The sequence below is a fragment of the Nycticebus coucang genome, chromosome 12 (assembly GCF_027406575.1).
Source record: "Nycticebus coucang isolate mNycCou1 chromosome 12, mNycCou1.pri, whole genome shotgun sequence".
NCBI classification, from domain to species: Eukaryota; Metazoa; Chordata; class Mammalia; order Primates; family Lorisidae; genus Nycticebus; species Nycticebus coucang.
The window spans coordinates 61,089,062-61,115,674 of NC_069791.1; the positions used below are offsets into that span (position 1 = coordinate 61,089,062).

General features: G+C 41.2%; 1 protein-coding gene and 1 pseudogene across 5 annotated transcripts in view; both read left to right on the top strand.

Moving 5' to 3' along the window:
* LOC128562722 (chromatin remodeling regulator CECR2) overlaps nt 1-26,613 on the top strand; it is a 199,547-nt gene that overhangs the window by 158,001 nt on the left and 14,933 nt on the right. For 4 of the 5 annotated variants that reach the window (XM_053557962.1, XM_053557964.1, XM_053557966.1 and 1 more), the window contains exons 8-9: nt 992-1,075; nt 8,847-9,000. In XM_053557962.1, coding sequence (XP_053413937.1) covers nt 992-1,075; nt 8,847-9,000 — 238 coding nt within the window. The remainder of the gene's footprint in view (nt 1-991; nt 1,076-8,846; nt 9,001-26,613) is intronic. The other variant, XM_053557965.1, reaches the window with a different exon arrangement.
* LOC128562725 (60S ribosomal protein L7-like) lies at nt 3,582-4,516 on the top strand (annotated as a pseudogene).

Consider the following 26,613-nt stretch of genomic DNA (forward strand, 5'->3'; position numbering starts at 1 on the left):
CTTTGTTAGTAACTTGATCTGATTTTGTAAAATTGAAGTGAAAACGGTGTTGTCTTCTTTTGCTATTATCTTGATAAACTGGCATAATCCCTTTGGAAAACAGTTCCATGGTAAGTTTTCACGTTATTGAACGTTGAGATGATCTTCCTATTAGGATCTTACAGGTTTTGAAAAAATTGCTTACAGGCTTATTTGAGGAAACTTCTAGGTTAGCTGTTACGGGAAAGTACTTAAAAAGGGTCGCGCCGTCCTTTGGTAACTGGGATCACATCTGCTCGGGGAACTAATCACTGTCTATTAGAGTTATGGGGCTCATTTCATAAAAACTCTAGAACTTACATGTGCTAGTAAACCTTGGCTTTCAGAATAATTAACTGGTTTAGATAGTTCTCAAAGCTCCTTCTTTGAAATTTTGTTCACTACTTACAAGCCTGCTGTATTTTCTCAGGGCTATAATCTTTCAGCTGTGCTCTCTGACGCCTGATCACTAGTCTTCCACACTCCTGCTTACCTGCTTTGGTTCTTCCTGGGCAGCTGCCCTCACTTCTCACTGCTGCCACTGAACTGCCTTGGAAGGCGAGGTCCACCCCCAGCTGCTCATAGGCCCTCTTTCTGAACCATTTCCTTCAGCTGAAGGTGATAAAAGACTGGCTTTCCCTTAATAATTTAGGGGAGAAATATGCTTGTTTTTTAATGACTGAACAGTTAAGGAAATTTTCGCCAGTGATAAAGATTGTCCAAGAAAACACTTGGTTGTAAGTTATTTTGTTTCTGTTGTTTTATGAGAATAAATTGGCTTAGTATTTTGCACAGCTGAGTGGTCGTTTTCCCTGATTTTCCTGAGTATACTTTGGCCCTCCCTCTTACGCGAAGGCGTTACCTATGCACCTCAGTGGCTTTTCTTCTACTGGCGGCAGCAGGAGCAGCAGCAGCAGTAGCTGAGAACACCCTAATCTATCTTTTCCTTTCTTTTCTGCACTTCTAACTATAGGGAAAACGCCCACAGCGCACAAAGGCAGAGTTGCAACCTAGGTGGATGTCTGGCCACCTGTCCATCAAATCCATCAAGCAAGAGGTGAGTGTGGTGAGAGTAGCCAGGAGGAGTTTTAAGTGTTCAGACAGGGGCCAGGCTCATTGGCTGAAGCCTGTAATCCCAGCACTCAGAGGAGAGGCAGGAGAATCACTTGAGCCCAGGAGTTCCAGACCAGTCTGAGCAAGAGTAAGAACCTTATCTCTACTAAAAAGAAAAAAAAACTTAGCCAGATGGTTTGTAGACGTAGCTACTCAGGAGACTGAGATAGGAGGATGGATCACTTCAAACCAGGAGCTTGAGGTTGCTGTGAGCTAGGCTTGACTTCACAATACTCTAACCTGGGCAACAGAGTAAGAAGAGCCTGTCTTCAAAAATCACAAACAAACAAACCAAAATAGTGTTCAGAAGGATTGTTAACTTTTTTTTTTTTTTTTTTTATGGTTTTTGGCCGGGGCTGGGTTTGAACCCGCCACTTACGGCATATGGGACCGGCGCCCTACTCCTTGAGCCACAGGCGCCGCCCGGATTGTTAACATTTTATTTCATGTACTTAATACTTTTATGTTCCTTTATTTCGTTTCCTTCTCCTAAATCTCAAGTCTGTATTAAACATTTTTAGGTATTCTCATTTGGGATTAATATATTAATAACAACATAACTTAAGAGTAGTTAAATGACGTCTGGCATCATACTGTAGGAAGGGATAAATTAAGTATTTGTATTTACTGACATTTCAAATAAACAAGGTGGTGGTGAGATGAGCTACAAGAAGCCTAGGATGCTGGTGATGAGTTTACCTGTGATCGTGGAGACAAAAAAGAGTGAAATAAAGGACCAAGACGGGAATAAGGAAGAAGAGGCAAAATAAAAGTGTTGAGAAATCCATCCTCCTGGTCCCTCTTCCTGCTTGTGGAAGGTCTAGGATTTTATTCACTCAGTATACTTTGATTTTACCTTTCTGTCTCTCTCTTAAATTCATAGACATGTTCTTCCCAGGGGATAAATTGCCCAACATTTAATCACCTAATTGCCTTTGTTTTAGCAGTTCTATAAAGACTAACTTCCTTTCTTGCCTCTAATAGCCATTTTGTGATGGCCTTTGGTAACCTGTATCCATCCCTCAAATGGTTTTCCAGCTCTTCTGGCCTCCTTGGTTTCACTCTTCTATATTTATTGCCTTAACAGTTAACACTTTTATGGAAGCTAGCTTTCCTATTTTCTGTTCACTGCTCTGAGCATTCCTAGATACCCTAATTTACACTAAAGATTACATAGTAATCAGAATAGACTTGAAAGATACTTCATTGCTAGCTCAGCGCCGGCCACATGCACCAAGGGTAGCTGGTTCGAACCCAGCCTGGACCGGCTAAAAACAACAATGACAGCTGCAACAAAAAATAGCTGGGCGCTGTGGCAAGTGCCTGTAGTCCCTGCTACTTGGGAGGCTGAGACAAGAGTAAGCTCAATAGTTTGAGGTTGCTGTGAGTTATGATGCTACGGCACTCTACCAAGGGTGACATAGTCAGACTCCATCTTAAAAAAAGAAAGAAAGAAAGATACTTCATTGCTCCAAGCAGAAGTTTAGCGTAAAACACACACAGATTTTTTTTTTTATTCTTAGTGATTTTTTTTTGTTTGTTTTGTTTTTGTTACTCTGCTCTTTAGTTTGAAGTACAAGAAACCATGGCATTATTATAGAGATTTGTAAGTAACTGTTACGGTGTCAGAAATCCTGGAGGAAACATTAGCAATGGCATGAGTTTTTGGGTTTTGTTGCTTGCTTGTTTGGAGACAGAGTCTCTGTTGCCTTGGATAAGGGGGGGTGTCATAGCTCACATCAATCTCAAACTCTTGGGCTCAACAGATCTCTTGCTTCAACCTCCCGAGTAGCTGGGACTACAGGTGTGATGGCATGAGTTTTGTGCTTTCATTTCATCGGCAAAGATCGTCAGGCCTTTTGAAGCATGTAAGCAGGGTTTCTGGCCTCTTCTGGTTGCTCAGAAGTTCAGTCTTAATTGCCTTTTAATTGTGACTTCTGGGGAAAATATCAGGGAACTCTCGTGGGATTAGGGCTATAACAGTAATTTTTCTCAGGAGACTTTGGACATCATTGCTACGGAGCTGGTTGTGGTGATACAGTCTAGTGTTTTTTTGTTTGTTTTTTGGGGGGTAGAGTCTCACCGCGTCACCCTTGGTAGAGTGCTGTTGTGACACAGCTCACAGCAACCTTAAACTCTTGGGCTTACGCAATTCTCTTGCCTCAGCCTCCCAAGTAGCTAGGACTACAGGTGCCCACCACAGTGCCCAGCTATGTTTTGTTGTTGTCGTTGTTTAGCTGGCACGAGCTGGGTTTGAACCCGCCAGCCTCCATATCCGTGGCCGGCGCCCTAATCACTGTGCTACAGGTGCTGAGCAATACAATCTAGTGTTTCTCAACTTTTTTTTATCTCATGGCACATTTGAACCTATAGTTAAAGTTCTGTAAAAACACACTTAAATTATGTTGATCAATAAAAAGTAATACAGTTCCGCTTTTCCTGCTGGAACAATGGAGGGTGTTGAAGAGAAGAAAAAGAAGGTTCTTGCTGTGCCAGAAACCCTTAAGAAAAAGCAAAGGAATTTCGCAGAGCTCTGAAGATCAAGCATCTGAGAAAGAAGTGTGCCCAAAAGATGCTTCAAAAGGCAAGAAGGAAGCTTATCTATGAAAAAGCTAAGCATTATAAAGAATACAGGCAGATGTACAGAACTGACATTAGGATGGCAAGAAAAGCTGGCAACTTCTATGTACCTGCAGAACCCAAATTGGCATTCGTCATCAGGATTAGAGGTGTCAGTGCTGTGAGTCCAAAGATCTGAAAGGCAGCTCCTTCGCCAGATCTTCAGTGGACCTTTTGTTAAGCTCAACAAGGCTTCCATTAACAGGCTGAGGATTGTAGAACCATATATTGCCTGAGGGTACCCAAATTTGAAGTCAGTAAATTAGCTAATCTATAAGTGTGGTTATGGCAAAATCAATAAGAGACGAATTGCATTAACTGATAACAGTTTGATTACGTGATCTTTTGGTAAATATGGCATCATCTGCATGGAGGATCTGATCCATGAGGTCTATACTGTTGGAAAACGCTTCAAAGAAGCAAATAACTTCTTGTGGCCCTTCAAGTTATTATCTCCACTAGGGTGGGGGTGGGGGATGAAGAAAAAAACAACCCACTTTGTAGAAAGTGGAGATGCTGGTAACAGATGACCAAATTAATAGGCTTATTAGAAGAATGAACTAAGGTATCTGCCCTGATTGTTTTTGTAATCTGGTCAGTTAATAAACAGTGACTGCTTTCAACAACAACAAAAAGGGTAACACAAAGGATATACTTTGTGCTTTGAACTTCTTTTGAAAAAATGAATGATCTTAAAAATTTTCACGGCTTACCTAAAGATCCTCTCAATGGCACACTAGTTGAAAGTCACTGGTGTAGAGTGTGCTGCTCAAGTTGGTCAGGGTGCACACAAGGCTGATTAGCTGCCCTTGTGTCAGGGGAGCACATAAGGGGAATCTTAGGTATTGCGTAGAGCAGAGGTTCTGTTAATAATCCTTGAGTGGATTTCTAAATGGCGTTTCTTACTGGCTCCTCATGAAAATGCCTCCTTGCAGACCACTTATCTGTAAAGCCTTCAGACACCAATTCCTATCCCATTTTGCAGATGGCCCTTTTTAAGTTCTTTTTTTTTTGTAGAGACAGAGTCTCACTTTATGGCCCTCGGTAGAGTGCCGTGGCCTCACACAGCTCACAGCAACCTCCAACTCCTGGGCTTAAGCGATTCTCTTGCCTCAGCCTCCCAAGTAGCTGGGACTACAGGCGCCCGCCACAACGGCCAGCTATTTTTTGGTTGCAGTTCAGCTGGGGCCGGGTTTGAACCCGCCACCCTCGGTATATGGGGCCGGCGCCTTACCGACTGAGCTACAGGCGCCGCCCTGCAGATGGCCCTTTTTAAAGAAAAAGATCGCAGGGGTGGGCGAGGTAGGCAATTATGCCTGTAATCCTAGCATCCTGGGAGGCCGATTCAGTATCGTACTGCATCACTTGAAGTCAGGAGTGCAAGACCTTGTCTCTACAAAAAAATAGAAAAATAAGCTGGGCATCATTTCATGAGCCTGTAGTTCCAGCTACTCAGGTGACTGAGGCAGGACAATCCCTGGAGCCCAGGAGTTGGAGGTTGCAATTTGCTGTGATGATACCAGTGCACTCTAGCCTGGGTGACAGAGTAAGACCCTGTCTCAAGAGAAAAAAAAAAAAAAGTGCAGTGTAAGATAGTAAAATCTTCTAACTATTGGAGGAGTGGCAGCTATTTATTGTTCATTTGGTTGTACTGGCTCCTTAGTAGTTAAGACACTACCAAAAGTACCCTTACATAGTGAGTCCTGTCCCTTAGTTGTGTTGTCATTAGCACTTGCTTCACCTTACAGTGGCAAAATGCTGAAAATTATTACAGAAACTTGGAAACAGGCAAAACGCAGTGGCTCACATGATATAATCAGAGCAGTTTGGGAGGCGGAAGCAGGAAGATATTCCCCTCCTCACAATCTCTACAAAACAAATTTTAAAAATTAACTAGGCAATGTGGAGTGTGCCTGCAGTTCTTGGTGTTCCAGAGACTGAAGCAGGAAGATTCCATGAACTCAGGCTTTTGAGGCTGCAGTGAGCTATAATTGTACCACTGTATTCCAATCCGGGTGACAAGGAAGACTCTGTCTCTCAAAAAAAGTAATGATTAAACAAAATATTTTTAATCCATGCATGGTGGCTCACATCTACAATCCTAGCACTTTTGGAGGCTAAGGTGAGTGGATTGCATGAGCTCATGAGCTTGAGACCAGCCTGAGCAAGAGTGAGATCCCGTCTCTACTAAAAAAAAAAACACAACACATGGTAGGTGCCTGGAGTCCCAGCTACTTCGAAGGCTGAGGCAAGAGGATCACCTGAGCCCAGGAGTTTGACGTTGCGTGAGCCGTGAAACCACAGCACTCCACTGAGGGTGACAAAGTAAAACTTTGTCTCAGATGCACAAGTTCTAGCCTTTTGGTACTTTGAATAAGACTTTAACAAATAATCAAATAGCAGAGGGGAGTAAAAACTGAACATAAGTTCAATTACTTTAAAACATATAATGCTAATTGATTCCCGGTCTATTTGTGAAGGTGTTCTGAGTCCAAAAGAATTTACATGTTCGTACAGAAAACTTGGAGACTGCATTTAGAAACTGTAGAAGACATGGCGATCCCACAATGTAGGAATCATTACTATTTATGCTTTCTTTTTCCTTTCTTTCATCCTTTTTTTTTTTTTTTTTTTTGAGACAGAGTCTCAAGCTGTTGCCCTGGGTAGAGTGCCGTGACATTATATCTCATAGCATCCTCCAACTCTTGGGCTCAAGCAGTCTTCTTGCCTCAGTTTTTCTATTTTTAGTAGAGAACGAGGTCTCGCTTTTGCTCAAGAGCTCAGGCAGACCACCCGCCTCGGCCTCCCAGAGTGCTAGGAATGTAGGCATGAACCACTGCGCCTGGCCACCATTTACATTTTCGTGTGTTTATTTAGACTTTTTTCTCTCTCGAATCATATTGAACATTCTGTTACCTATGTGTTTTATGTACCTTCTGTGAATTTCATACTCATGTTCCATTTGTTTGTGGGGGAGCACTATCAATTTGTAACTTATCTCTACATGTTAAGAATATAAATAAGTCATTTATTACAAAAAACGGATATTCTTCAGATTTAATGTAATTGGCTCTTTTTTTCCATTAAATACTCAGATAATTAGATCATCAAATTTTCAGTGACTTAATATTTCATTTCAGAAGTATTTGGCTTGGGCTTGGCACCTGTAGCTCAGCAGCTAGGGCACCAGCCACATACACCCAAGCTAGTGGGTTGGAATCCAGCCCAGGCCTGCCAAACAACAATAACTACAACTGAAAAATAGCCAGGCGTTGTGGTGGGCACCTGTAGTTCCAGCTACTTGTGAGGCTGAGGCAAGAGATTAACTTAAACCCAAGAGTTTGAGGTTGCTGTGAGGTGTGACACCACGGCACTCTACCCAGGGCAACAGCTTGAGGCTCTGTCTCAAAAAAAAGAAAAGAGGGTGGCGCCTGTGGCTCAAAGGGGTAGGGTGCCGGCCCCATATGCCAGAGGTGGTGGGTTCAAGCCCAGCCCTTGCCAAGAACTGCAGAAAAAATAAAAATAAATAAATAAATAAAGTTTAAAAAAAGAAAAGAAAGAAGTCATTGGCTTGCATTTTCTCAATCCTTGTTAAAATGCTGATACTGGGCCACGTGTGGTAGCTCACACCTCCTAGCACTCTGGGAAGCCAGGGCAGGTGGATTGTTTAAGCTGAGGAGTTACCTGAGCAAGAGCAAGATCCCTGTCTCTAAAAAAAAATAAAATAGCTAGGTTTTGTGGCTGGCATCTGTAGTCCCAGCTACTTGGGAAGCTGAGGCAAGAGAATTGCTTAAGCCCAAGAGTTTGAGGTTGCTGTGAGCTATGACTCTATGACACTCTACCCAGGGTGACATAGTGAGACTCTGTTTCAAAAAAAGTAGAAAAATCTATCTAGACAAGATCATCTCTGAGAATGAGATGATCAAATGAGAATCTAAATTGGTTTAAAGAACCATTAAGGAAAGTAATATAAAATATTAATCAGAAGCAGTTTTGGTGTTAATAGTAACTTGTATAAACGGGAGTCTACATTTATCTTTTTTGGAACATTAATCTGATACAGAATATTCTTAGATAGTCTTCCTTTTGAAAAGATCTGCTACAGAAAATTTCACACTCCTTTTGGGTTTTACCTGAAATAGGTGCTTAGTTATCTTTACTGTGAGGGTGGTATGACTTCTCCCTCTGTTGACATCTTACTTATTTTTTTGTATCTCTTGGCAACTTAATGTTGTTCATTGCCTCTTCAATAACAATTTAAAAAAAAAGAGTTGGTCTAGCTTTCACATCATCACAAAAGTTGAGGGAAGAAATTAAAAAGCAGCTTCATTATCCTCCACTACAGAATGGATCAGAACTAGTTTTATTAGAAAATATACATGTAAAATTTTCATTGTGATAATGCTCCTGTTTTTCTTTATTTACCTTTTCTTTTATTAGGTTTTGTAGGCAGTTACATTTGTAGCAATGATCTGAAATCTTGGCTAATATTGTTTGGCTTGAAAAACAAGGGAAAATGGTCAGTCTTTGGATAATTTTCATGAATTTCTGATAGTCTCCTTTATTTCTTTTCCATGTCTTAAGCCAAAATAGTGGCCCTAATTTTATTCATTGTTCTCTTGGTAATGAAAAGTATAGAAGTTAGGAGTTTAAAAATTGTGTGTATTACTGAAATTGGGAATATGTGGTCTGTCCAGTGACATCTTTATTCCTTAGTATAGTTATAGGAAGGTACTTTTTAAAATTTCTATGTTTATCAAATATTAAACCTAAAGAAATGATGTCTCTGAATGGCCTCAGTTCCTCCTCTTAGTCAGCATGTTATCCATCAGATTTATCTCCTAAAGACCACAAATTCTGTAAGTCGTCAGACCTAAAACTGCCATCCTGTTCTAAACCTCCCGAGTTTTAATGTTAGTGTGATTTTATATATCCATACATAGATGTTCAGCTCATAGTTATGACATAAATTCTCTAGCTAATTGTAGATATCTAGTAGTGTTTGTGGACCATATTGTATTCAGTAAATCAAATTTGAGAGTAAAGAACTGTTCTTACTTATTGTATACTGATGTGGCACTATTGGCTCCTCACAGGAGACTCCTGTGCTTACCAGAATAGAGAAACAGAAGCGCAAAGAGGAGGAAGAAGAACGGCAGATTCTCCTGGCCGTGCAGAAGAAGGAGCAGGAGCAGATGCTGAAGGAAGAGAGGAAACGGGAATTGGAGGAGAAGGTCAAGGCGGTGGAAGGTACGTGGACTTTCTGCACAAGGTCGTGTAGACCAGCCCCCATGCAGCCACAGCCCCTGCCACAGCTACATCAAGCTAATTTCCACCATATATCTGAGCTTATTCTGGCAAAGTCTATTTAAATACCTTGTGTATTATATATTTTTTGTCGTGTTTATTCATCTGTATCCAATTTCTGTCTTTCCATTCCTTCTAAAGTACTTGGCGCTTGTGAATTTCAGTGTGCCTTTCACTGTCTTGCTGATTCTAATTTCTGCTAAGTGCCTAATGTGGAATAGAAAAAAATAATAAAGATACTGATAAGAATTGACTTCACCGATAAAATTTTAGATACAAGTGAGATATAGTAACTATCTTAAATTGCACACAAACTTTATGATCCTGTTTTTAAGCCTCAGAGGCTTAAAAGATAATGGTACTATGCAAGTCTAAAATATTACCATTAATATTATTAGGATAAAATAGTTTTCTCAGACTCAGGCCTCAATCGTGGTTTTGGAGTAATGAAATTTTTCTTCTACTTGTAGTTGACAAAGGTAAGGAAAACAACTCTCAGATGTTTTCTTAGCAGTTGTATTTATAAGCTGAACCTGATAAATCATATAAAAACAGATCGTTTGACATGGTTGAATATAGACTACAGTGTATCTTTTCAAAAAATATTTGGAATCCTTGTAATTTTTGAATAAAATAGCATAGTATATAGATTTGACTTTTTAAATACAGTGTTTCAGTGAAATTTAGGTAAATTTTGGCTATGAAAACTGAAAGTACCCTAGCCTTATGTACTTTTTTCCTCCCATTTCTAAGTAGTGCCTTCTGTTACTTGCTAGGTTAACCCATTTCTGCTGAGATGATTTCTGTAGATTTAGTCTTATTTTCCATTATGTAGTATTTCAAAGGTCTTTAATATGTCCTATTTCTGGTGATACATTTAAATTCCTCAAGATATAATTATTGGTCTTCCTCCCCTTCCTGGTGTTTTTTGTTTTCTTTTGTTTTTTGAGTCAGAGTCTCACTCTTGCCCCAGTTTAAAGTGCCATGGTGTCATACCTGACAGCATCCTCAAACTTCAGAGCTCAAGTGATCCTCTTGCCTTAGCCTCATGAGTAGCTGGGACTACAGGTGCTTGCCCGCCACAAAGCCCCAGCTAGTTTTTTATTTTTAGTAGAGATTGGTCTTAATCTTGCTCAGCCTGGTCTGGAACTCCTGAGCTCAAGTAACCCTCCCATCTTGGCCCCCCAAAGTGCTAGGACTACAAGTGTGAGCCATTGCACCCAGCCTGTTTCTTTATATTTTTAAATGAGATTTGATTTTTCAATAGAGTTCTCATTGAGTACACTTGTCATTTTTATTTACATAGATGCATTCAAAACAAGTTTATGGATTAATTTCTATACTGGTAAGATTAGGATTTTCTTTTTCTTTTTTGGACAGTCTTGTTCTGTCACCTGGGCTAAAATGACATGATTTCATGCAACCCCAAAATTTTGGGCTCAAGTGATTCTCCTGCCTCAGCCTTCTGAGTAGCTAGGACTACTGGTGTACGCCACCACTCCTGGCTTATTTTTCTATTTTGTTTAGTAGACGTGGGGTCTCACTCTCACGCAGGCTTATCTTGAACTCCTGATCTCCAGCAATCCTCCTGCCTCAGCCTCCCAGATTGCTAAGAGTTACGTCCTGAACCACCACTCCCAGCCTATATAGGATTTTCTTTTTTTTTTATTTTGAGGCAGAATCTCACTATTTCATCCTTGTTAGAGTGCTATGGCATCACAGCAACCTCAAACTCTTGGGTTTTAAGCAATTCTCTTGCCTCAGCTTCCCAAGCAGCAGGGACTATATGCACCTGCCACAGTGCCCGGCTATTTCTCTGTGTGTGTGTGTATTCATTTTTTTATTACTATATTTTATTTTTTATTAAAACATAACTTTGTACATTGATGCATTTATGGGGTTCAGGGTACTACTTCAATATACAATGTAAAATGCTTACATTGAACTGAGTAACACATTCATCACAATTATACTCATTTCTTACTAGTTTTGAAGTGGACCATTGCAACATGCACGTTAGGTGAGGTCCCCTCAAACACCCTTCCTCCTCTCATATCCCCCCTCCCCTTCCCTCTCCACTTCTTTTCTACTTTCTGGACTATAGTTAATGTTTTGCCATTTATATGAGTGTATAAGTGATTATATATTTATTTCATAGTAGTATTGAGTACATTGGACACTTTTTTTCCATTCTTGAGATACTTTACTAAGAAGATGATGTTCCAGCTCCATCCAGGTAAACATAAAAGATGTGAAGTCTCCATCTTTTTGTGGCTGCATAGTATTCTGTGGTGTACATATACCACAATTTGTTAATCCATTCATTGGTCTGTGGGCACTTGGGCTGTTTCCATGTCTTGGCTATTATGAATTGGGCTGCAATAAACATTCTGGTGCAGATGTCTTTGTTGTAAAATAATTTGTGATCATCTGGGTATATACCTAGTAGAGGAATTGCAGAATCAAATGGTAGGTCTACTTTCAGTTCCTTGAGTGTTCTCCAAACTTCTTTCCAAAAAGGTCGTATTAGCTTGCATTCCCACCAGGCTTCCCTTCTGTCCACATCCACACCAACATCTGTAGTTTTGGGATTTTGTGATGTGGGCTAATCTTACTGGAGTTAGATGACATCTCAAAGTGGTTTTGATTTGCATTTCTCTGATGATTAAGGATGATCATTTTTCATGTGTCTGTAGGCATGTGCCTGCCTTTGTCAGAGAAGTTTCTGTTCAAGTCTCTTGCCCACATAGAAGTGGGGTTATTTTTTCTTTTCTTTTATCTATCTTTCTTTTTCTTTCTTAACCTTTCCCTTTCCCATGATACCCTTGGTAGAGTACTGTGGTGTCACAGCTCACAGCAACCTCCAACTCTTGCATCAGCCTCCCAAGTAGCTGGGACTACAGGCACCACCACAATGCCCAGCTATTTTTGTTATTGCAGTTGTTTAGTTGGCCTGGGCCTGGTTCAAACCTGGACCCTCAGTGTATGTGGCTGGCACAGTAACCACTGTGCTACCGGGGCCAAGCCTATTTATTCTTTTCTTATTGATTAGTTTGAGTTCTCTGTAGATTCTAGTTATCAGACCTTTATATGAAGCATAACCTGCAAAAATCTCTCATTCTGAAGGTTGTCTTTTTGCTTACTTACTCTGCTCTTGGCTGTGCAAAAGCTTTTCAGTTTGATCAGATCCCAGTAATGTATTTTTGGTGTTGCTTCAATTGCCCCGGGGGTCCTACTCATAAAATATTCTCCCACACCAATTTCTTCAAGTGTTTTCCCTGTACTCTCTTCTAATATTTTTATAGTTTCATGCCTTAAGTTTAAATCTTTGTATCCAGTGAGAATCAATTTTTGTTAATGGTGAAAGTTGGGGGTCCAGTTTTAGTCTTATACAGGTCGCAGCCAGTTCACCCAGCACCATTTGTTAGACAAGGAGTCTTTCCCCCACTGAATATTTTTGATAGGCTTGTCGAAGATCAGATGACAAGTAGCTGGGTTCATCTCTTGGTTCTCCTTTCTCTTCTATAAATCTACTGCTCTGTTTTTGTGCCAGTACCATGCTGTTTTGATCACTAGAGATTTATAGTATAGCCTGAAGTCTGGTAATGTGATACCTCCTGATTTGTTTTATTTCTGAGTAATGTATTTGCTATTTGAGGTTTTTTTTCTGATTCCATATAAAATGAAGTACTGGGTGGCGCCTGTAGCTCAATGGGTAGGGCGCTGACCCCATATACTGAGGGTGGCGGGTTCAAACCCAGCCCTGGCTGAACTGCAACCAAAAAATAGCCGGGCGTTGTGGCAGGCGCCTGTAGTCCCAGCTGCTCAGGAGGCTGAGACAGGAGAATCGCCGAAGCCCAAGAGCTAGAGGTTGCTGTGAGTCCTGTGACATCATGGCACTCTATTGAAGGTGGTAAAGCGAGACTCTGTCTCTACACACAAAAAAAAGAAAGAAAACGAAGTACTATTTTTTCAAGTTCTTTAAAGTATGACAGTGGTGCTTTCATAGGGATTGCATTAAATCTGTCCATACTACCCAAATCTGTAGATTGCTTTGGGTAGTATGGACATTTTAACAATGTTTATTCTTCCCAGCCATGAGCGGTATGTTTTTCCATTGTTATCATCTTTAGCTATTTCTTTCCTCAGAGTTTCATAGTTCTCTTTGTAGAGATCTTTCACATCCTTTGTTAGGTAAATTCCCAGATATTTCATCTTCTTTGGCACTTTTTTGGTAAAAGGAATAGAGTCCTTGACTATATTTTCAGCTTGACTGTTGTTGGCATATATAAAAGCTACTGACTTGTAAGTATTGATTTTGTATCCTGAGATGCTGCTGTATTCCTTTATCACTTCTAAGAGTTCTGAATCCCTGGGATTTTCCAGGTATAGGATCATATCATCATTAAAGAGTGAGAGTTTGGTCTCCTCTGACCCTATTTCAATACCCTTGATCACCTTCTCTTGCCCAATTGCTATGGCTAGCTAAGACTTCCGTTACTATGTTGAATAGCAATGGAGATGGTGGGCATTCTTGCCTCATTCCTGATCTGAGTGGAAATGGTTTCAATTTTGCACTATTCAATATGATATTGGTTGTGGGTTTGCTGCAGATGGCCTCTATCAGTTTAAGAAATGTCCCTTCTATGTCTGTTTTCCTTAGTGTTCTGATCATGAAAGGATGCTGGATATTATCAAAGGCTTTTTCTGCGTCAATTGAGAGAATCATCTGGTCTTTGTTTTTTATTTTATTGATGTGATGTATTATATTTATATATTTGTGTGTGTTGAGCCAACCCTGTAACCCTGAAGTAAAACCAAGTTAATCATAGTGTTTAATTTTTTTGATGTATTGTTGAATTCTGTTTGCTAAGATCTTACTGAATATTTTTGCAATGATATTCATTAATGCTATTGGTCTATAATTTTCTTTCTTTATTGGATCCTTTCCTGGTTTGGGTATCAGGGTGATATTTGCTCCATAGAATGTGTTGGGAAGTAGTCCTTCTTTTTCTATGCTTTGGAAAATGTTATATAATATAGGTACTAGTTCCTCTTAAATTTTGATAGAATTTGGATGTGAAGCCATCTGGTCCCCAACTTTTCTTTTTGGGGAGATTTCATATTATTGATGCTATTTCAGTGATTGATATAGGTCTATTCAAGATTTCTAATTCTTACTGGTTGAGTCTAGGAAGGTGATGTGCTTCCAGGTATTGGTCCATTTCCTTCAGGTTTGCATATTTCTGGGAATAGAGATATTTGTAGTAATTATTGAGGATTTTTTGAATTTCTGAAGTGTCTGTTGTTATTTCTCCTGTATTGTTTCTGATAGACGATATTAGAGATTTTACTTTTCTATTCCTGGTTAGGGTTGGCCAAAGGTTTATCAATTTTGTTTATCTTTTTAAAAAACAACTTTTTGATATTCTGAATGATTCTTTTGTTTTCAATTTCATTTAATTCTGCACTAATTTTGGTTATTTCTTTTCTTCTGCTGGGTTTGGGGTTGGAATGTTCTTTTCCAGTTGCTTGAGATGATCCAACTTCCAGAGGAAGTTGTTGGCTTCCTCTCTTTCCGTTTTCTTGATGAAGGCTTCCAATGGTATAAATTTCCCTCTTACACTGCTTTTGCAGTATCCCACAGGTTTTGATAATTTGTGTCTTTGTTATCATTTTGTTCCAAAAATTTGGTGATTTCCTTCTTAAATTTGTCTTTGACCCAGCTATCATTCATCCTAAGCTTATTTAGTTTCCATGACTTTGAATATGAAGATTCCTGTTGCTGTTGAGTTCAACTTTTATTCCATGGTGCTCTCAAAAGATACAAGGAATAATTTCTATACTTGTAAATTTCCTGAGGTTAGACTTATGTCCTAGAATATGATCTACTTTGGAGGATGACCTGTAGGCTGATTAGAAGAATGTATATTTATATTTAGTTTTATTAGGGTGAATGTTCTGTAGAGGTCTGTAAAGTCTATTTGTTCTAGGGTCAGGTTTAAGTCTAATATTTCTTTGTTTAGTTTCTTCTTGGAGGATCTATCCAAAACTGTCAAAGGTGTGTTAAAATCTCCAACTATTATACTGCAGGAAGATATCAAGTTATTCATATCCATTAGGGTTTGCTTTATGAATTGAGCACTCTGGCAGGGTGCATAAATGTTAATTATCAAATCTCTTCATGTTGGGTGTTACCCTTGACAAGTATGTAGTGACTTTCCTTGTCTTTATCTTTGTTGGTTTAAGGCCAATTGTATCAGCTATCAACCTTGCAACCCCTGCTTTTTTCTGGTTTCCATTTGCCTGTGTTATAGAAGTTCATCCCTTCACTCTGAGTCTATTTTTATCCTGTAAGGTAGGTGAGATTCTTGTATATAGCAGATATCCAGTCTGAGTTTATGTATCTGGTCAGCCAGCCTGTGCCTCTTTAGAGGACAATTTAAAACATTCACATTAATTGAGAGAATTGATAAGCTTGGTTGTATTTTGGGCATCTTGATTTTTAGATGTCCAATGGACATTTTTAATCTTTCACCACTGTGAAAGTTGGGTTTTGTTCAGAAATTTCTGGGTGAGTTTACTTTGGAGGTAGAGCATTGCACTGGTCGTTGTGGAGGATGGGTCTGAGAATATCCTGGAGAGCTAGTTTAGTTACGGCAAATTTCTTCAACACGTTTATGTCATTGAAGTATTTGATTTCTCCATTACAAATGAAACTCAGTTTAGCTGGATACAGGATCTTAGGCTGAAAGTTGTTTTTGTTTTAGGAGACTGAAGGTCAATGACCATCTTCTTCTGGCTTGAAATGTTTCGGCTGAGAGATCTGCAGTCATTCTGATACTTCTTCCATTGTAGATGATGCTTTTCTTATGTCTGGCTGCTTGCAGAATTTTCTACTTTGTCTTAACTTTGGCAAAGTTAATCACAATGTGTCTAGGAGATGCTTTATTTGGATTGAGCCTTGCTGGGTTTCTGAAACTGTTATCTGAAAGTCTGTATTTCTTGCAATGTTTGGGAAATTCAACTTCAAAATCTCTTGGAGTAGAGCACCTGTACCTTTAGGGATATCCTCTTCTCCTTCGTGAATTCATATAAGACGAATGTTTGATCTTCTGGAGAGATCACACAACTCTCTCCGGGAATGATTGGGAATGATCAGTTTTTGCTCTCCATTTGTCTGCCTCTGAGTCTTAGGGAACATTCAAAAGCTTTGTCTTCAGTTTCAGAGATTCTTTCTTCTACCTGGTCAACTCTATTACTGAGGGATTCTACTGTATTTTAGAGTTCCTCTATTAACTTTTTCATTTCCTTGAACTCTGCTATCTCTTTTCTCATTATGTCCATATCTTTGGTGACTTGGGCTTTAAATTCATTAATTTTTTGAGACAACTTTAGAACTACTTTTTGGAATTCAATTTCTTCCATTCTATTTATCTTATTTGCCATTCATATTCTGAATTCAGTTTCTGACATTGCTGTCAGTTGTCTGTGCATGGCATCTTCAGTTGTATCTCCTTTGTCATTTCCGGGGGCGGGGGGGTTGATCTATTCTCTGGTTATTCATGTTGCCAGAGTTCTTCTGTTGGGTCTATACCATGTTCATTTTCTACCATTTGGTTATTAGAACTGGTAGGTAGGATAAGATTGAATTGGTGTTCCCAGATAGTAGAGATAACCCCTTACCAAAGCACTAGGCTTTGTAATTGTGGCTTATCTCCTACAACTTTATAAAGGCCCCTTTCAGAGTTTCGGCTGGAGAGTCTGAGGACCTACTTGGTGAGATAGCCCAAGCTAGCTCTGTTTTGATATCAGCCAATCTCTACCCTATCCTAAGAAACCACAGTATTAGGTTTAAATCTCAACTATATACAGCTGCAGTGCCCAGTCCCTACCCTTCAGTTCTTTTCTGCCACAGAACTTCGAAGGTCAACCTCAGAATGTCCCCCCACTGGACAGCCCCAGGCACAGGTTCCAATTAAATTGTCACAGGCAGTGCAAACCCTGATCAACAGAGAGGGATTCAAGGGTCTCCAACAGCACAATTGGAGCCAGAGATCCACACTCCTGCCCTCCAGACTCAGGCCACGTTGTTGTCTGCTTCTCTGCTCACTGGCCTCGTTGGAGCCAGGGGCCATGCCACCACCCACCAGTCTCAGTCCACACCCAGCTATCCTCTGCTTGCCAGACCAGAGTCAGGGGACCACATCCCCGCCCGCCAGTCTCAGGCCACTGCATGGTAAGCCTCTGTTCACAGGCTCTGTTGGAGTCAGAGCCCTGGGTCCCGCCTGCCAGTCTCCATCTATTGTCTGGGAAGCCTCTGTTCACAGGCTCTGTTAAGAGTCAGGGCACCACATCCCACCTGCAGGTCTCAGTCCTCACCTGGTAAGACTCTGCTCACCAGCCCTATTGGAGGCGGGACCACACCCTAGTCCTCAGGTCTTGGTTCACATCCAGCAAGCCACTGATCGAGGTTTCTCTTAGAATCAGGGGACCACGCCCTTGCTCTCAGGTCTCATTCCACGCCTAGCAAGTGTCTGCTTGTAGGCCAAGCAGGGGTTCTGGGGACCAGCTCTGTCTGTCAAACTCAGTCCACACTGGGCAACCACTCTTCTGCTCTGGGTGCCATCAGAGCCAGGGTCTCTGTACTCCGTCCCTCCAGACACAGCCCGAACCAAGGGTCTACACCACCACTGGCCAGGCATAGTCATACCCAGGGGACTGCTTCTCCTCCCACCGAGCGTCCTTTTCTTCCCTGTTAGTCACAGATTTCATCCTGATGGTTGGCGGTCCACACTATGCCCAGATCTCTCAGAACAAGACCACTCTGTGCTCTGCAGGGGGCAGAACTTCAGACTGCCATTAAGGGGGAAACTGTGGATTGGGAGTTGGACTTGTGGTGGGAAATATCTGTTCTAGTTTATGCCTGGTGGGGTAGTGTCTGGGTTCATAAGCGGGACCTCCCTGGAGAAAGAGGGCTCTGTCCAGTGAGGTAAAATGAGAGGTCTTTTATTTCCTGCTGGTTCACAGATGGCCTGGGGCAGGCCTCTTGCTTGGGGGAGGGGTCCTCTAGTTGATAGAGGACCTGTAATTTGTTTTCTTGAATGCTCTTTCTTAGAGTTACAGCTTGCTGAACTTCTTCCTTGGCTCAGCTCCCCACCTTTGGCTTCATAGAGTCCAATTCCGTCCAGTTTTTCTTCTCTGCTCAGGAGCCTCTGCTGAGGGTTGCTACCAGTCGGCCATCTCCCCAGAATTCCAGTGCCCAGCTATTTTTATGTTGCAGTTGTCATTGTTGTTTTAGCAGGCCTCGGCCAGGTTTGAACTTGCCAGCCCTGGTGTTTGTGGTTGTGCCCTAACTAACCACTGAGCTTCAGGCGCCAAGCCTTATTTTTTATAGCTTTTTATTTTTATTTTTACTTTTTTTAAACAGAGTCTCACTATGTTGCCCTCAGTCAGTGCCGTGGCATCACAGCTCACAGCAACCTCAAACTTTTGGGCTTAAGCAATTCTCTTGCCTAAGCCTCCCAAGAAGCCAGGACTACAGGTGTCCACCACAACGCCTGGCTATTTTTTGGTTGCAGTTATCATTGTTTAGCAGGCCTGGCTCAGGCTCAAACCCACCAGCTTCTGTATTTGTGGCTGTGTATTTGAGCCCTACTCACTGAGCTATAGGTGCCAAGCCTATTTTTAAAATTTTTAAATTGACAAATTATTTTTAGTACCTGTTCTGTGCCACTGTTCTAGGAATATAGTAATGAACAAAATAAAACATTTCTTTTTTTATGAGTTTACATTCCATTGGTGAGAAGATAGTAAAGAAAGTACTAGGGAATAATAATAGTGGTGAGAGATCTGAATAAAAATGAAACAGTTCTAGTAAGGAGTGACATAGCTGGGCACAATGGCACCCACCATCTATAGAACACCACATGTAATCCCAATTATTCAGGAGGCTGAGACAGAAAGATCACTTGAGCTCAGGAGTTGGAGTCTAGCCTGGACACATAAGGAAATCATATCTGTTTAATTACAAAAAAAAAAAAAAAAACAAAGTCACATTTAAATAGACTTGTCTGGAAAGTTCTCTCTGAAGATGTGACATTTAAAAAAATGAATGAGTGTGCCACATGAATACTGAGGGGGCTTTAGCATTGCAGGCAGACAGAATGATGCGTGATGTGTACCAAGACAACAGGTAGACCAGTGCAGCTGGATCCTTGTGAGCAAGGGGCAGGCTGGCTGGACATACGGCCTTGCAGGTGACCAAAGGTCATATCAGGTTGGGCAGTGCAGACCTGTTAGAAGGATTAAATGAAAACAGGACAGTGGTGAACACACAGCAAAGTCAGAAAGAACAGTTGTTATGGAAAGAATTTTTACAGGCTGTAAAGATAGTCCCAACAATAATCTTTTTCCGGATTTAGTTGCTTCTAACTGTGAAAAAGGGAAATAATGGATTACATATAATAGGATAATTCTAAAATTATAACAGTTTATTCAGAGAAATAAACTGTATGATAATCAGTTCTAAGAGCATTTCATTCTGTGGGTCTTCTTAAGGTGATATTTACCTGCATTTGAGAGTAAATAGAACATACCAGTTAGCTTTACTCTGTGGTGTGCTATTTTTACTTGCATCTCAACAGTGCTGGCAGTCACTGGTTTGGGAGTCCTCTGAGTGTGTTTGCAGAAGTAAACATAGCATGTGGTATGGTATGAGTGCATAGGGAAGGACTCATAGTTTTTATTTGTTTAATGAAATTTGAAAGGAGTTAAGTGGATAAAAAACAGAAGCCAGAAAGTGGAAACAACTTAAGTGTCTGTCAGTGAACGAATAGATCTTAAACATGCTTCACAAATATGACTCTTTGAACATATTATGCTAAGTGAGACCAGCAAGACAAAAAGGGATCAATATTTTATACTGGAGGCTGAGGAAGAAAGAGGTAGGGAATTAGTGTTTAATACCTACAGAGTTTCTGAGAGTTTCTTTTTCTTCTTTTTTTTAAAGACAGAGTCTTCCTCTGTGACCTGGGCTAGAGTGCCATGGCCTCAACCTAGTACACAGCAACCTCTAACTCCTAGGCTCAAGCCATCCTCCTGACTTAGTTTCCTAAGTAGCTGGGACTACAGGTGCCTACCACCACACCTGGCTAATTTTTCTATTTTTGGTAGAAAATGGATTCTCACTCTTGCTCAGGCTGGTCTCCAACTCCTGAGCTCATTCGATCCTCCTGCTGTGGTCTCCTAGAGTGCTAGGATTACAGGTGTGAGCCACCACACCTAACCTGGAAATAACATAAAAAATGTTATGTGCTTGGCACCTATAGCTCAAGTGGCTAAGGCACCAGCCACAGACACCAGAGCTGGTGGGTTCAAATCTAGCCCAGACCTACTAAACAGCAATGACAACTATAACCAAAAAAAAAAAAAAAAAAAAAAAAAGCCAGGTGTTGTCACAGGCACCTGTAGTCCCAGCTACTTGAGAGGCTGAGGCAAGAGGATCACTTATGCCCAGGAGTTGGAGGTTGCTATGAGCTGTGATGCCATGGCACTCTACCCAGGGCAACAGCTTAAGGCTCAGTCTCCAAAAAAAAAAAAGTTTTGGCCAGGCGTGGTGGCTCCTTATAATTCTAGGACTCTGGGAGGTGTAGGCAGCTGGATTGCTTGAGTTTAGGGGTTTGAGGTTGCTGTGAGCAATGACACCACAGCACTCTACCCAGGGTGACAGAGTGATACTCTGTCTCAAGACAAATGCATAAATAAATAAAAATAAAAAGTTACGTTTGGGTATTGAGGCTGAGTCAGAGTTATTGAGGGTGAGTATAGTAATACCCTATTTCCCCCAAAATAAGACATCCTCTGAAAATAAGACCTACTTATAGGAAAGATAAGACGTCCCCTGAAAATAACACCTAGCGCATCTTTGGGAGCACACCTTAAAATAAGACATTGTCTTATTTTCGGGGAAACAGGGTAGATGTTATTGATACTTCCTCGTTTTGTCTTTATGGTTTATGAGTAACCGAAAATTTTTACTTCAGCTAATGGAAAATTTATTTATTATAATATATCATCTGTATGTTATATACATGTATGCTATGTTGCTTAAATTTTTTTTGTAGCTGTCAGATGTTGTTTTAGTTTACCTAATAATTAGATAAATATCCCTTTGAAGTGCTTAGATAGATTCGTTAACACATGAAAGAGCCAGAAGATGGGTCTGGGACTGAAAATGGCAAATAAGGTGGGTGGTGTGGTCAATTCAGGGATCTACCTGCACCCAGGGAATGGATCCCTTACCTAAATTCCTGCTAAAAATGAATAGGCAATTTAAATTTTTTTTTTTTTTTTTTTTTGTGGTTTTTGGCCGGGGCTAGGTTTGAACCTGCCACCTCTGGCATATGGGACCGGCGCCCTACTCCTTGAGCCACAGGCGCCGTCCTGGCAATTTAAATTTCAAAGTACACGAGGAATCACCATTGTGATAGCTGGTGGGTGCAGCGAAAATAAAAATAAAAACAAAAGAAATTAATTTTGCAATATACAAAAGAAAGAATTGAAAAGAAAAGGAAAAAATTAACCAGATTCAATGGAAACTAATAATACAACTTCTAAAAATGTAAACAGTGGCTGTTGTAATAATAACTGTGTTAAACAGCTTAGATGCTCTTGAAACCCCATTAAGGAAAGATATATCTGGGATTTTGTGTAGATTGCAGTTCTGAAATAGATGGCAATGGAGAAAGAAGTAATTTTTTTTTTTTTTTTTTTAAGACAGAGTCTTGCTCTGTCACCCTGGGTAGAGTACTCTGGTGTCATAGCTCACAGCAACCTTAACCACCTGGGCTCAAGTGATCTCTTGCCTCAGCCTCCCGAGTACCTGGGACTACAGGCCTGCACCATGATGCGTGGCTAATTTTTCTATCTTTTGAGTAGAGATAGGGTCTCACTTTTGCTCAGGTTGGTCTCGAACTCCTAAGCTCAAGCAATTTATAGTGCTGAGATTACGGTGTGAGCCACTGGGCCTGGCCTGAAAGAACTAACTCAGAGTCCAGTCATAAAAACCAACATGGAGAACATCATTGGGATGATTGGTTAAATGCCAGTTAGACAAATTAAAAAGATTGAAAAGGGGACTCCTGCGGTAACACCATGGGAACAGGGTTGTTCCTAGTACATAAGGCCAGGAGGGGCTCTGCAGAGCTGGACTTCAGCCATCTGAAGGGAGGGTGCAGTTGTCCTGTGCTGGGACTGGTAAAGCACCTGCTTCTGAGACTACCAGGAGAACCTTTGCAGGAAAATCCAGGGCTGAACAGCAATAGCAGGCAGGAAGTCAGCTTCTCCTTTTGTCCTGCCTCCCATTGTCCCTTTGAGAGCTCCCTTTGGGTGGAATATAAAGCCAGCAGAGAGGAGAAATGATACTTCCAGGGTCACTGGCCCAGTATAACAAAGCAGAACATGGAACATTAAGTTTAGAACTGACAGAAACAATTTTATAAATGATTTAGGTAGTGGGGGTGGCACCTGTAGCTCAAGGAGTAGGGTGTTGGCCTCATATACCGGGGGTGGTGGGTTCAAGCCCGGCCCTGGCCATAACTGCAAAAAAAAGTGATTTAGGTGATGGATAATTTGAACCATCCAATATGTGTTCTGCATTAGTTCTAGAAGGAAAGAATTGATAAAAAGAGGACAAGGGAGTATTCAGACATAATATTTGAGTATTTTATTCTCTTCTGTTTTTTTTTTTTGTTTTTAGTATTTCTTTGTTTTGATGAAAAATCCAAATTTACAGATACAGAAAGCAAGAAGAGGAGTTGTGTAAACTGAATGTGGATTACATGTAGACACATGGACCTGAATTATAGAACATAGGGCCCACAGAAGTTTAAAATAACTGATTTGGAAAAGGCAGTACCATTAGAGGATGTTCTGTGATAGCGATAGCAGACTTCTTAGGAACAACAGTAGAATTCAGAAGAAAGGGGACTTGAATTTTGTCATTAGTTTTGTAGGGCTACCGTAACAAATTAACAAACTAGGTGGCCTAAAATAACCTTAATTTATTCCCTCACAGCTCTAAAGATTAGAAATTTAAAATCTAAGTGTTGATGGGTCATACTCTCTGTAAACTTTAGGCAAGAAACTTCTTTGGCCTTTTCAGCTTCAACTGGATTTTCCTTGGGTTGTTGCAATCTCTGCGAACTTGGTATAGAAGGGAACTTCCTTAACCACTGTCTGTTAACAATCTAAGCTAACAGTCCTTAGTGGGGAAGATCTGAACTATTCCCTTTGAAGTCAAGATGAACACAGGGATTTCCTCTGTCATTGCTCCTAGTTTTTATTTTGTGGGGATTTAGTTTTACAAAGAAAAAGAAGGGTATGTGTGTATTTGGGGTACAGTGTAAGATTTTAAACTGCAAGAACATCATCTAGGAATCTATTATGTGTCCAACTGAATTACAAAAGGAATTCAGCAAAGTAGTTAGATTCATTATTATTCTGTAATGTCAGTGTGAATACTTTTTGTAAAGATAGCATGACCCAGTAGCAGTAGTGGGTGGTATCTGAATATGCTTTCCTGCCAGAAGAAAATCCAAGACTCTTGTGACAATGACTGATTCTAATTCTGGGAGAAGTCTAAGGTGAGCCTAGACTATTTTAAAACAGAAGGCAATCCCAGGTACTCGGGAGGCTGAGGCAAGAGAATCGCCTACACCCAAGAGCTGGAGGTGACTGAGCTGTGACACCACAACATTTTACCGAAGGCAACAAAGTGAAACTCTGTCTCTTTTTTTTTTTTTTGGCCAGGGCTGGGTTTGAACCCAGCATATGGGGCTGGCGCCCTACCCTTTGAGCCACAGGCACCGCCCGAAACTCTGTCTCTTAAAAAAAAAAACAAAACAGAAGGCAAGGAAGTATCAAAGTCTACCGGAAGTTTTGACCAAAAATAAAGAAGCCAGCCTAGAAGGACTCTCACTGGACAAAGACAGTCCATTTTAAGCATTGAAAAAACAAAAGAGAAACTTCAAGTGATTAAAAGATGTCAAATATATTATAAATTCTTTTTTGGGGGGGGAGGGGGAGACAGAGCCTCAAGCTGTCACCCTGGATAGAATGCCATGGCATCACAGCTCACAGCAATCTCCAACTCCTGGGCTCAAGTGATTCTCCTGCCTCCGCCTCCCAAGTAGCTGGGATTACAGGCTATTTTTTTGCTTACAGCTGTCATGTTGTTTGGTGGGCCCGGGCTGGATTTGAACCTGCCAGCTCAGGTGTATGTGGCTGGTGCCTTAGCTGTTTGAGCCACAGCCGCCGAGCCATATTACAAATTCTTGAGTTCATAATGATACTTTTTTTTTTTTTTTTTTTTTTTTTTGAAGGAGTGATGAGAGCTTTGTTAGCACCCAGCAGACAGGCCAATGGGTGGGTTGACAGCCAATGGTCGGGTGTTCAGGTGGGCAGCAGGGGACCAGTGGGCAGGTGAACATGGCTCAGGCAGGTAGGCAGGCAGCAAGCACGGAGGATGCAGTTGGGGGCTGCCCTGTGAGGGGTGTGGCATCCCTCCAGCTGCTGCCTGCTGGGTTTTTTTTTTTTTTTTTTTTTTTTTGTAGAGACCAAGAGTCTCACTTTATCGCCCTCGGTAGAGTGCCGTGGCGTCTCAGCTCACAACAAATTCCAACTCCCGGGCTTAGGCAATTCTCTTGCCTCAGCCTCCCAAGTAGCTGGGACTACAGGCACCCGCCACAACACCCGGCTATTTTTTTGTTGGGGTTTGGCTGGGGCTGAGTTTGAACCCACCACCCTCTGTATATGGGGCGGGTGCCCTGCCCACGGAGCTACAGGCGCCACCCAATAATGATACTTTTTAAAAGTATCAATCATTTTAGGAAGTTGATAAGACAACTTGTTCTGAAAACTAATGAAATAGAACCAAACTTTTTTGTTATATAATGTATTTCATAACATGCAAGTAATAAGGAAAAGAAAAATTTAGTTGATAAATGTATGAGGAATAATAGAATTAGTATAGTAAGTAATGGAGAAATGGGTCTAAGCAAAGCTTTCCTCGACCTAAGTTTGTTTTTTGTTTTTTGTTTTTTTTTGCAGTTTTTGGCCAGGGCCAGGCTTAGGCTTGAACCCATCACCCCCGGTATATGGGGCTGGCTCCCTACTCCTTGAGCCACAGGCACCGCCCTCCACCCAAGTTTTAAGGAAATAATTAAACTGTAGTGCTCCAAAGAAAGTCAGCTAACTTACTTTTTTTTTTTTTTTTGAGACAGAGCCTCAAGCTGTCGCCCTGGGTAGAGTGCTATGGCATCACAGCTCATAGCAACCTCCAACTCCTGGGCTCAAGCGATTCTCCTGCCTCCGCCTCTCAAGTAGCTGGGATTACAGGTGCCCGCCACAACAACGCCTGGCTATTTTTGGTTGCAGCCATCATTGTTGTTTGGCGGGCCAGGGCTGGATTCAAACCCGCCAGCTCAGGTGTATGTGGCTGGCACCGTAGCCGCTTGAGCCACAGGTGCTGAGCCAGTCAGCTAACTTTCTATCAAGGAACATGTGGTAAATTTTTTTGGCTTCCAGGTCATACAAGGCTGTGTTCCAATAAAATTTTATTTACAAAAGCAGATAGTTGCTGTATGTGGTGTAGTCTGTTGCTTGTGCTGAACCCCTGCCCTAATACATCCATTTTATATGGTAAATTAACTTCTGTGCATCTTTAGAGGTACTAGATACATGCTATCTGTGGAATGAATGAGGAAATAGTCACTCAGTCTTCTCTGCAGCTTAATTCTGTCTTGGAATTCTGATTAATCATCAGAGACTGCTAAAAGCATTGAGTAGATGACTGATGAGACACTTCATAATGGAAAGATCAGGCTGCCAGCATGTGAAAACACTGATAAACTTTGACATCACAGGGCCGTTGCAGTGGCTCACTTCTGTAATCCTAGTACTTTGGGAGGCCAGAGCAGAAAGATTGCTTGAGACCAGGAGTTTAAGACCAGCCTGAGCAATAGGGTGGGACCTCCCCACCCCTCACTCCCTACTCAGCCTCTCCCTATACAAAACATAAAAAAATTAGCCTGGTATGGTGGTACACACCGGTAGCCCCAGCTAACAAGGAAAGAAGATGCAGGAGGGTCAGGTTTGAGGTTGTAGTGCGCTGTGATCATACCACTGCATTCCAGCCTGGGCAACAAAGCAAGACCCTATCTCAATTAAAAAAAAAAAAAAAAAACAACTGAGGGCGGCGCCTGTGGCTCAGTGAGTAGGGCGCCGGCCCCATATACTGAAGGTGGTAGGTTCAAACCCAGCCCTGGCCAAACTGCAACAAAAAATAGCCGGGTGTTATGGTAGGCGCCTGTAGTCCGTCCCAGCTACTTGGGAGGCTGAGGCAAGAGAATCGCCTAAGCCCAGAAGCTGGAGGTTGCTGTGAGCTGTGACGCCACAGCACTGTACTGAGGGCGATAAAGTGAGACTCTGTCTCTAAAAAAAACAAAAACTGAAATCACAAAAAATAATAACCAGATATTATGTCTTTTTTTTTTT